The sequence below is a fragment of the Oncorhynchus kisutch genome, linkage group LG10 (assembly GCF_002021735.2).
Source record: "Oncorhynchus kisutch isolate 150728-3 linkage group LG10, Okis_V2, whole genome shotgun sequence".
Lineage (NCBI taxonomy): Eukaryota > Metazoa > Chordata > Actinopteri > Salmoniformes > Salmonidae > Oncorhynchus > Oncorhynchus kisutch.
Window position 1 is genome coordinate 7,830,521 of NC_034183.2, and position 12,687 is coordinate 7,843,207.

At 42.3% G+C, this 12,687-nt stretch overlaps 1 protein-coding gene across 2 annotated transcripts in view; it reads right to left on the reverse strand.

Annotated features, from left to right (window-relative positions):
- Positions 1 to 4,816: 4,816 nt before the first annotated feature.
- The window catches only part of zgc:101540 (hsFATP2a_ACSVL_like domain-containing protein), a 23,168-nt gene continuing 15,297 nt past the window's right edge, over positions 4,817 to 12,687 (reverse strand). For both annotated transcript variants that reach the window (XR_004211148.1, XM_031832993.1), the window contains 2 exons: positions 10,044 to 10,174; positions 4,817 to 5,486 (listed from right to left, as the gene is read on the reverse strand). Coding sequence is in view for 1 of the 2 variants with exons in the window: in XM_031832993.1 (XP_031688853.1) it covers positions 5,310 to 5,486; positions 10,044 to 10,174 (308 nt within the window). In the remaining variant the exon portion in view is untranslated. The remainder of the gene's footprint in view (positions 5,487 to 10,043; positions 10,175 to 12,687) is intronic.

Genomic DNA, 12,687 nt, shown 5'->3' on the forward strand with positions numbered 1-12,687 from the left:
TTTGTACTAATAGACTATTTATTATGGCACATCCGTATTATTTAATTTTGATATGATGATATAACACACTAGTTTTCTTTTTCCTGTGTGGCTGACATTATTTATTTTAGTTTTATTTACGTTAAATGTTTTGTTCTTTGCAACACATTTCTAAGTATAACACTGTATTAATACATAAAATAAATAATATAAAATAAAATAATTTTTAAAAGTAGTGCTTGGTTTGAGACTTCAATCGTGAGAAGAGAGTACATTATTGAGTAGGATGCTTATAATACACACTGATCTGACTGTAGGTGTGTCTCGCTTAACAGATTTAGTGTGTTGATTTTTTTTTCTTCAGCTTGCTAATCTTTGGATGCAAATGCATGTCTAGAGATCCATTTACAGTAATAAGATATTTCAAACATCGACAATTCATGGTACAATTCCTTTTCGGTCTCCAAGCCTTTTACTCGTGTCTCATATGGTGAATGAATGGTGTGCAAAGGTGACAGGTTGGCTGGTGTCTTCTCACTGATCAATGATCTCATCAGGGTCCAAAAAGGGGATAAACTAAAATACTGAGCGAAAAAGAAAAAAAACGCAACATGTAAAAAAAATGTTGGTCCTATGTTTTTCATGAGCTGAAATAAAAAATTACAGAAAATGTTTCATATGCACTAAGAGTTTATTTCTCTCTAATTTAGCGCACATTTGTTTACATCCCTGTTAGTGAGCTGCTAAAATAATCCAGCCACCTGACAGGTGTGGCATTTCAAGAAGCTGATTAAACAGGATTATTACACAAATGCACCTTGTGCTGGGGACAATAAGGCCACTCTAAAATGTGCATTTTAGTCACACTACAATGCCAAAGGTCTCAAGTTTTGAAGGAGTGTGCAATTGGCATGATGACTGCAGGAATGCCCACCAGAGCTGTGCCAGAGAATGTAATGTTAATTTCTCTACCATAAGCCGCCTCCAATGTAATTTTAGGGAATTTGGCAGTACGTCCAACCTGCCTCACAACCGCAGACCACCTGTATGGCATTGTGTGGGTGAGCGGTTTGCTGATGTCAACGTTGTGAACAGAGTGCTCCATGGTGGAGGTGGGGTTATGGTACGGACAGGCATAAGCTACAGACAACTGACACAATTGCATTTTATCAATGCACAAAAATACCATGATGAAATCCTGAGGCCCATTGTGAGGTATCTGTATTCCCAGTCATGTGACATACATAGATTAGGACCTAATCAGTTTATTTCAGTAAAACTGTAACCTAAAGCGGCTACAGCCTCAGTGTTCACAGTAAACGCACACTGGAAGTTGCACAATGTTCAAATTTGCGCTCAGCAGACCTGAAATGGCAGATAATTTTTTTGAGGGAACATTGATTACAGTTCATATGAGGAAATAAGTCAATTGAAATAAACTGATTAGGTCCTAATCTATGTATGTCACATGACTGGCAATACAGATACCTCACAATGGGCCTCAGGATTTCGTCATGGTATTTTTGAATGATCTACAACGGGGCTAATAACTCACTAACTGGTAAAGGATATGAATAAATGATCTACAACTGGGCTATTAACTCACTAACTGGTAAAGGATATGAACACGTGGCTTCATGCAGCTCTCTCCCTTCCATCTCCTAACAAGTTTATCATCTCAGGATCACAGCTGTGAACGGCACAGATCCATATATGGCAAGGGTATTTGCATATAGGCCTACCGCAGCTCTGATTGGTTATGCCGCATCCGTCTGTGTAAAGTACAGGCTGAGTCTTGCGCAATAGAACCCTACAACAAAATCTCTTGCCTTTGTTTCGGGTATGTGGCGTTGAAAGTGGCTAATTCGATCGCAATTGCCACAGTAAAGGGAAACGTTGATTAGCGTTGACAGGGAAAACTCTAGAAAGTTGAGTGTAGTACAATCTCGTGCTTCTCTCCATGGGCTGATATTTGTTCTGCGTCACGCACAGTTTCGCGGGAACATTGAATAACTCAGTAAAATCTCTTGAAATTGTTGCATGTTGAATGAACTGACTTGTTGCAAAGGTGGCATCCTAAGACGGTGTCACGTTTAAAGTCACCGCTTTTTAGTAAGGCCATTCTACGTCTATGGAGATTGCATGGCTCTGTGCTACGTCTATGGAGATTGCATGGCTCTGTGCTCTCCACCCGGCACAGCCAGAAGAGGACTGGCCACCCCACATAGCCTGGTTCCTCTCTAGGTTTCTTCCTAGGTATTGGCCTTTCTAGGGAGTTTTTCCTAGCCACCGTGCTTCTACACCTGCATTGCTTGCTGTTTGGGGTTTTAGGCTGGGTTTCTGTACAGCACTTTGAGATATCAGCTGATGTACGAAGGGCTATATAAATAAATTTGATTTGATTTGATTTGATGTTATACACTTGTCAGCAACGGGTGTGACTGAAATGGCCAAACCACAAATTTCATGGGGTGTCCACATACGTTTGACCATGCCGTGTGTGTGTATATATATATATATATATATATAAAAAAGTGATATATATATATACACATGCCACTACTTTGGTCTAGCCTGAGTGCCAGTCGGTTTGTGTTATCATACCGACTCCAACGTCAGTCATTGTCATGTAAAATTTGTTTTAAATAAAAAATTAAATAAAGTTTGTCTTGACAATGACTGCTTCGGAGTTGAGGAGCACAAACTCCCAAATGGCTCAATGGTCAGCACAAGAGGTGTCACTACAGTCCCTGGTTCAAATCCAGGCTGTATCACTTATGGCCGTGATTGGGAATCCCATAGGGCGACGCACAATTTGCCCAGCGTCGTCCAGGTTTGGCTGGGCTAGGCAGTCATTGTAAATTAAAAAAATCTTAACTGACTTGCCTAATTAAATTGAATTAAGAAATGTTTTAATCTAGGACCAGATTTACTGTGGCCTGCCTTCAAACCAATCTCATATCCCAATACTTTATGGCTGTTGTAGTGACATACATGCACTGTATCAAAACACTAGTCTGCAACCTATTTTTTTTAATTTGACCTTTATTTAACTAGGCAAGTCGTTAAGAACCAATTCTTATTTTCAATGACGGCCTAGGAACAGTGGGTTAACTACCTGTTCAGGGACAGAACGACAGATTTGTACCTTGTCAGCTCGGGGATTTGAACTTGCAACCTTCCGGTTACTAGTCCACTAGTCCTCTAACCACTAGGCTACCCTGCCGCCCATATTAAAGCACAGAACTACAGTATTGACGACACAGCACTTAGATTAAGGCCTCTATTCAATCCGGATCGCTGAAGAGTTACAGATTGTGCAATATTCACTTAAAGGTCATTCGAGATTGCGCCGATTTATGGAGCGTTTACCATTAATGCAGTCTCATGACGTTGGCCTGGGGGTAGGTTTATGACAGTCAAATACCTCTTCCCCCCTTTTTCCTCTCTCTACCCTACTTATGTTATATTTGCAAACACCTTGGTAAACATAGAGATTCTGGGAACATCAGTAGGTGGGGGGAAATTAACTATATTCTGGTAATCCGACCAAATGAACATATGCGGTGGTACTTAATGAATATGATGTCAGTTCGGTTGTCATCTGAGACATTCTCAACAGTGGAAAGTCTACACATCAGAGTTATCGGATTCACATGCAATTGTTGTTCAATTTAAATGTTTGAATATGAAATTATTCGTGATGGGATGAAATGTGAGAATTGGGTTTTTATAAGGTTAGGGCTCTGCTCAATCAGTGGCCCACCCCTGTGAAGGGACATGGGCTATAAAACTTTCCAAACACGCCCTCCCTTTTCCTATATATAGCCTGTTCCGAGGATGTGAGGACGACGGCCCGATGTCAGAATGGTTCAGATAATAACTACAGAACGAAGCCAACATCAGCATGAACTTCGGTTGCAAATGGTATGAACTTTGAACTCTTATTCACTACAGAAGTGATACCTCCTAGCCGTTGAGTTAGCAACAGCAGCTGCAAACGCAGGTTAGGAAGCAACTTAGAGTATCCCGTCTACCACACAACGACGTTACTACAACGTATCCAATTTACAGAGACATTCTTCAAAGGACTAGGTTCGGCAACACGGCCTTCCATCTACCACCAACCTACCGAAGCGCAGCTCAGAGTAAATGTTTATTGCATTTTCCTTTTCCAAATGGGCGGTAATTTAGAATGCATAAGATACTGTATTTATGATAGCACAGCTTCGCCCTTTGTTCCTCAGTCTTCCCGCTCTTTAACTCAAACCAGACCCTTTTCTTTTGTGTAACAAGCTGTCATATCTGTTCCGCCCGCTAGGGACGTTTTCCTTTATGACGTCATTTCTAATCAAGTTATGATTAATTATGTGTATGTGTGATTAGTTGGGTTTAATTATTTATTTACTAAATTCCCATATTTTGTATTGCTGATTCAACTTGTTAGCCAGGGTTCGTGCAGATAACCAAGAATTTACAACTTTCAGATGAGACTGAATTAAGGTGACGATTAATATTGACTGCTATTGATGTAAAATATTACTAGGTCTTTAAAGAGTTTATTCGGAAGAGAACAGCTCTGTAAATATTATTTCATGGAGCCCCGACTCTCTAGTTAATTACAATTACATGATTAGCTCAATCAGGTAATATTAATTACGGATAAATTATTTTATAGAATAGCATGTCATAACACTTAATCCGGCATCGCCAAAAGACACGACAACAGGGACATTGCCTTTGAATTTCTGGAATACTGATTGAATAGAGCCCTGATATCATAAATTGGTTTATAGTGTCGTCCACAATCTAGTATAGGAAGAAGACAAGGAAATGATTTGGGTTCATAGAAGTTTTATGAAGTATTCAAAAAGTACAATCAATATACTATATCAATATCAAGTTTGTTTTCAAGCACCTTCAGATGCTAGTACCCTCTACAATATACTGTAAACAATATAAAGTCTGGTTAAGACCAAAAATACATCATTTTAAACATGATCAGGTTTGTTACAAAATATAATTCAAATCTATTCCCTGAGATTAGTAGACAAAGACAATGGGTTAGTCTACAGAATCATTATGCCATATTATTCCCCCGTGTCATCTGTTAACAGCAGACCTTGCTCCAAATACTATTGGAAATCATTTCAAATGCCGGGTGGGGTTTGCAGTTTTAGGATTATTCTATTGGTCCGTTAACCCAGGCAAGCTCAATGCAAAGAGAAAAAGTATATGAAATAATCAAATAGTATTTGAAACCAGGTCTAAACATTAGACATTTAATAATTAATGCAGATTTTGTACATTAATTGGCTACCATGATTATTTTATAACTTAATTTCTCTGGTGTTTATGGAGGAGTATATCTCTTCGGTGAGTGGTACGTATGTTTTCTTAGCTGGATCTAAGAAGAACAGAGGATCTTGGACCACAGCTGGGTTGAAGCCCTCTTCCACCAACGTCACTTTCTTCATCTTAAATGTTCCCGTCATCTCGAAGGAGGTCTTAAGTGTTATACATAAGAATATATTTAAGATTATTTTAAGAATATAAACTCAGCAAAAAAAGAAACAGCTCTTTTTCAGGACCCTGTCTTTCAAAGATAATTCGTAAAAATCCAAATAACTTCACAGATCATTGTAAAGGGTGTAAACACTGTTTCCATGTTTGCTCAATGAACCATAAACAATTAATGAACATGCACCTGTGGAACAGTCGTTAAGACACAAACAGTTTACAGACGGGAGGCAATTGAGGTCACAGTTATGAAAACTTAGGACACTAAAGAGAACTTTCAACTGACTCTGAAAAACACCAAAAGAAAGATGCCCAGGGTCCCTGCTCATCTGCGTGAACGTGTCTTAGGCATGCTGCAAGGAGGCATGAGGACTACAGATGTGGCCAAGGCAATAAATTGTAATGTCTGTACTGTGAGACGCCTAAGACAGCGCTACAGGGGGACAGGACAGACAGCTGATCGTCCTCGCAGTGGCAGACCACGTGTAACAAAACCTGCACAGGATCGGTACATCCGAACATCACACCTGCGGGACAGGTACAGGATGGCAACAACAACTGCCCGAGTTACACCAGGAACGCACAATCCCTCCATCAGTGCTCAGACTGTCCGTAATAGGCTGAGAGGCTGGACTGAGGGCTTGTAGGCCTGTTGTAAGGCAGGTTCTCACCAGACATCACTGGCAACAACGCCACCTCTGGGCACCAACCCACCATCGCTGGACCTGACAGGACTAGCAAAAAATGCTCTTCACTGACGAGTCGCTGTTTTGTCTCACCAAGGGTGATGGTCGGATTCATTTATCGTCGAAGAAATGGGAGTTACACAGAGGCCTGTACTCTGGAGCGGGATAGATTTGGAGGTGGAAGGTCCGTCATAGTCTGGGGCAGTGTGTCACAGCATCATCGGACTGAGCTTGTTGTCATTGCAGGCAATCTCAACACTGTATGTTACAGGGAAGACATCCTCCTCCCTCATGTGGTACCCTTCCTGCAGGCTCATCCTGACATGACCCTCCAGCATGACAATGCCACCAGCCATACTGCTCATTCTGTCTGTGCCTGGATCTCAATCCCATTGAGCACGTCTGGGACCTATTGGATAGGGCTAGGGCCATTCCCCCCAGAAATGTCTGGGAACATCTCACAGCAAGAGCTGGCAAATCTAGTACAGTCCATGAGGAGGAGATGGACTGCAGTACTAAATGCAGCTGGTGGCCACACCAGATACTGACTAACTTTTGATTTTGACCCCCCCCCCCCACCCTTTGTTCAGGGACACATTATTCCATGTCTGTGGAACTTGTTCAGTTTATGTCTGTTGTTGAATCTTGTTATGTTCATACATACATTTACACAAGTTTGCTGAAAATAAACGCAGTTGACAGTGTGAGGACGTTTCTTTTTTTGCTGAGTTTAAAACACACACAGAGTGTACAAACATTAAGTACATGTTCCTAATATTGAGTGTTTGAAGGTTCTCCCATCTCCACAGAGGAAGCTGGAGCTCTGGCTGAGGGAACATCGGGTTCCAGGTCACCTCCCTGACCAATGCCCTTCTCTCAGATTGCTCAGTTTGGCCGGGCAGCCAGCTCTAGGAAGTATTGATGGTTCCAAACTTATTCCAAATACACATCTCATTTACACAAATATTCACACCCTTGAGTCAATGAATGTTAGAAGCATCTTTGGCAGAGGTGCTTCTAACATCTATTGACTCAAGTGTGAATATTTATGTATATGAGATATGTAAATGGAGGTTTGGAACCACTGAGACTTTTCCTAGAGCTGGCCGCCCGGCCATCGGGGGAGGAGGGCCTTGGTCAGGGTGGTGTCCAAAGCCCCAGAGTTCCTCTGTGGAGATGGGAGAACCTTTCAGTAGGACAACCATCTCTGCAGCACTCCACCAATCAGGTCTTTATGGTAGAGTCGCCAGATGGAAGCCACTCCTCAGTGAAAGGCACATGAAAGCCTGCTTAGAGTTTGCCAAAAGGTACAGTTGGAGTCATTAAAACTCGTTTTTAAAACACTCCACATATTTCTTGTTAACAAACTATAGTTTTGGCAAGTCGGTTAGGACATATATATACTTTGTGCATGACACAAGTCATTTTTCCAACAATTTTTTACAGACAGATTTCACTTATAATTCATTGTATCACAATTCCAGTGGGTCAGAAGTTTAAATACACTAAGTTGACTGTGCCTTTAAACAGCTTGGAATATTCCAGAAAATTATGTCATGGCTTTAGAAGCTTCTGATAAGCTAATTGACATCATTTGAGTTAATTGGAGATGTACCTGTGGATGTATTTCAAGGCCTACCTTCAAACTCAGTGCCTCTTTGCTTGACATCTTAGGAAAATCAAATTAATTCAGCCAAGACCTCAGAAAATAAATTGTAGACCACAAGTCTGGTTCATCCTTGGGAGCAATTTCCAAGCGCCTGAAGGTACCACGTTCATCTGTACAAACAATAGTACGTAAGTATAAACACCATGGGACCACACAGCCGCCATACCGCTCAGGAAGGAGACGCGTTCTGTCTCCTAGAGATGAACGTAGCTTGGTGTGAAAAGTGCTAATCAATCCCAGAACAACAGCAAAGGACCTTTGTGAAGATGCTGGATGAAACGGGTACAAAAGTATCTATATCCACAGTAAAACGAGTCCTATATCCAATCAAATGTATTTATAAGTGCTGTACAGAAATTGACATAACCTGAAAGGCCGCTCATCAAGGAAGAATGACCATCATTATGTTTGGAGGAAAAAGGGGGATGCTTGCAAGCTGAAGAACACCATCCCAACCGTGAAGCACAGGGGTGGCAGCATCATGTTGTGTGCTTTGCTGCAGGAGGGACTGGTGCACTTCACAAAATAGATGGTATCATGAGGGAGGAAAATTATGTGGATATATTGATGCAACATCAAGACATCAGTCAGGAAGTTTAAGCTTGGTCGAATATAGGTCTTCCAAATGGACAATGACCCCACGCATACTTCCAAAGTTATGGCAAAATGGCTTAAGGACAACAAAGTCAAGGTATTGGAGTGGCCATCACAAAGCCCTGACCTCAATCCTATAGAAAAATTGTGGGCAGAACTGAAAAAGAGTATTCAAGCAAGGTGGCCTACAAACCTGACTCAGTTACACCAGCTCTGTCAGGAGGAATGGGCCAAAAGCTACCTGAAACGTTTGACCCAAATTAAACAATTTAAAGGCAATACTAATTGAGTGGATGTAAACTTCTGACCATCTGGGAGTGTGATGAATGAAATACAAGCTGAAATAAATCACTCTACTATTATTCTGACATTTCACATTCCTAAATTAAAGTGGTGATCCTAACTGACCTAAGACAGGGAATATTTACTAGGATTAAATGTCAGGAATGTGAAAAACTGAGTTTAAATGTATTTGGCTAAGGTGTATGTAAACTTCCGACTTCAAATGTACCTAAAGGACTCTCAGAGCATGAGAAACAAGATTGTCTGGTCTGATGAAACCGAGATTGAACTCTTTGGCCTGAATGCCAAGTGTCACGTCTGGAGGAAACCTGGCACCTTCCCTACAGTGAAGCATTGTGGTGGCAGCATCATGCTGTGGGGATGTTTTTCAGCGTCAGGGACTGGGAGACTATTCAGGATCAAGGGAAAGATGAACGGAGCAAAGTACAGAGATCCTTGAAGAAGTCCTGAGCGCTCTGGAGCAGGTTCTCAGACTGGGGTGAAGTTTCACCTTCCAACAGGACAACGACCCTATACACACAGCCAAGACAACGCAGGAGTGGCTTCAGGACAAGTCTCTGAGCCAGAGCCCGGACATGAACCTGATCGAACATCTCTGGAGAGACCTGAAAATAGCTGTGCAGCGACGTTTCTCATCCAACCTGACAGAGCTTGAGAAGATCTGCCGAGAAGAATGGGAGAAACTCCCCAAATACAGGTGTGCCAAGCTTGTAGTGTCATACCCAAAAAGACACCAGGCTGTAATTGCTGCCAAAGGTGCTTCAACAAAGTACTGAGTAAAGGGTCTGAATACTTATGTAAATGGGATATTTCAGTTTTTTATGTTTAATAAATCTGCAAAACATTATTGATCAAAAACCTGCTCCAGAGCACTCAGGACCTCATACTGGGGCGAACATTCTCTCAATTTTGAGTCTCATAGCCAACGGTCTGAATACTTAAATAAGGTATTTATTTATTTATTTTATACATTTGCATAATGGGGCATTGTGTGTTGATTGATGATTAAAAAAAATGTTTTATTTAATCCATTTTAGATGAAGGCTGTAACGTAACAAAATGTGGAATAAGTGAAGGGGTCTGAATACTTTCCGAATGCACTGTAAACAGAATACAAGTATATTTAAAGAGCTCAGTATACTTCAAGACAACAGATTTTTTTTCAACTTGAACGACAGAGGTGTTAAAAGAACATTTCAATAGTAAAATACCTTGATAGTTACACGGATTAAAATCATGATAACAAAGCTGACTTATAACATGATTAAAAAGAGATGTCGGGTAAAGCTCACCTGTATTCTAATGAAACGCGGTCTTGCGTAAGCAGGGAGGTAGCTGGCTACTTGGCTGAAGGTGCTAGCGCCGTCAAACTCTTTCCCTTCTTCTACCTTTACAGCAGCCATCCCAATCCTCCCCTCGTGACCTGGAGAGAGACAACACTCAGCCTACATTTATTTCAAAAAATTTTTTTTACCTTTATTTAACTAGGCAAGTCAGTTAAGAACAAATTCTTATTTACAATGACGGCCTAACCCGGACAACGCTGGGCCAATTGTGCGCAGCCCTATGGTTCCTCCCAATCACGTCCGGTTGTGATACAGCCCCGGGATCGAACCATGGTCTGAAGTGACGCCTCTAGCACTGAGATGCAGCACCTTAGACCGCTGCGCCGCTCGGAAGCCCACATACCAAATGCCACCCAATGTAGGGCACCCAGAGCCCTATAGGCCCTTGACAGAAGTAGTGCTCTCTACAGGGAATAGGGTGCATTTGGGACACATATTCAGAGTCATGACAAGTCTATTGTATGTGTAGTCTATTGTGTGTATGAATGAGTGGTCTATTGTTTGTGTAGTCTATTGTATGTGTATGGATGTGAAGTCTGTTGTACGTGTAGTATATTGTATGTGTAGACTATTGTATGTGTATGGATGTGTAGTATATTGAACGTGTAGACTATTGTATGTGTATGGATGTGTAGTATATTGAACGTGTAGACTATTGTATGTGTATGGATGTGTAGTATATTGAACGTGTAGACTATTGTATGTGTATGGATGTGTAGTATATTGAACGTGTAGACTATTGTATGTGTATGGATGTGTAGTATATTGAACGTGTAGTATCTTGCACGTGTATGGATGAGTAGTCTATTGTACGTGTAGTCTATTGTACGTGTAGTATATTGTATGTGTAGTCTATTGTACGCGTAGTCTATTGTACGAGTGTACGGACGAGCAGCCTGTTGTACGAGTGTACGGACGAGCAGCCTGTTGTACGAGTGTACGGACGAGCAGCCTGTTGTACGAGTGTACGGACGAGCAGCCTGTTGTACGAGTGTACGGACGAGCAGCCTGTTGTACGAGTGTACGGACGAGCAGCCTGTTGTACGAGTGTACGGACGAGCAGCCTGTTGTACGAGTGTACGGACGAGCAGCCTGTTGTACGAGTGTACGGACGAGCAGCCTGTTGTACGAGTGTACGGACGAGCAGCCTGTTGTACGAGTGTACGGACGAGCAGCCTGTTGTACGAGTGTACGGACGAGCAGCCTGTTGTACGAGTGTACGGACGAGCAGCCTGTTGTACGAGTGTACGGACGAGCAGCCTGTTGTACGAGTGTACGGACGAGCAGCCTGTTGTACGAGTGTACGGACGAGCAGCCTGTTGTACGAGTGTACGGACGAGCAGCCTGTTGTACGAGTGTACGGACGAGCAGCCTGTTGTACGAGTGTACGGACGAGCAGCCTGTTGTACGAGTGTACGGACGAGCAGCCTGTTGTACGAGTGTACGGACGAGCAGCCTGTTGTACGAGTGTACGGACGAGCAGCCTGTTGTACGAGTGTACGGACGAGCAGCCTGTTGTACGAGTGTACGGACGAGCAGCCTGTTGTACGAGTGTACGGACGAGCAGCCTGTTGTACGAGTGTACGGACGAGCAGCCTGTTGTACGAGTGTACGGACGAGCAGCCTGTTGTACGAGTGTACGGACGAGCAGCCTGTTGTACGAGTGTACGGACGAGCAGCCTGTTGTACGAGTGTACGGACGAGCAGCCTGTTGTACGAGTGTACGGACGAGCAGCCTGTTGTACGAGTGTACGGACGAGCAGCCTGTTGTACGAGTGTACGGACGAGCAGCCTGTTGTACGAGTGTACGGACGAGCAGCCTGTTGTACGAGTGTACGGACGAGCAGCCTGTTGTACGAGTGTACGGACGAGCAGCCTGTTGTACGAGTGTACGGACGAGCAGCCTGTTGTACGAGTGTACGGACGAGCAGCCTGTTGTACGAGTGTACGGACGAGCAGCCTGTTGTACGAGTGTACGGACGAGCAGCCTGTTGTACGAGTGTACGGACGAGCAGCCTGTTGTACGAGTGTACGGACGAGCAGCCTGTTGTACGAGTGTACGGACGAGCAGCCTGTTGTATGAGTGTACGGACGAGCAGCCTGTTGTACGAGTGTACGGACGAGCAGCCTGTTGTACGAGTGTACGGACGAGCAGCCTGTTGTACTAGTGTACGGATGAGCAGTTGATTGTATTTATTTTTATAGTCTCCTACTAGCGAATAGCTAACTTAACTAAAGCCAAATCTACTGTTTAAATTAATACCCAATAAACTAAAACGATTATAATTTAAAACGACTGTAAGCCCTATATTTGTTTGCCAGGAAACACAATTCTTAAAATAACCTATAATACATGTTGTAACTAATAACCTATAATATAACTAATAACCTATAGTACATGTTGTAACTAATAACCTATAATATAACTAATAACCTATAATACATGTTGTAACTAATAACCTATAGTACATGTTGTAACTAATAACCTATAATATAACTAATAACCTATAATACATGTTGTAACTAATAACCTATAGTACATGTTGTAACTAATAACCTATAGTACATGTTGTAACTAATAACCTATAAT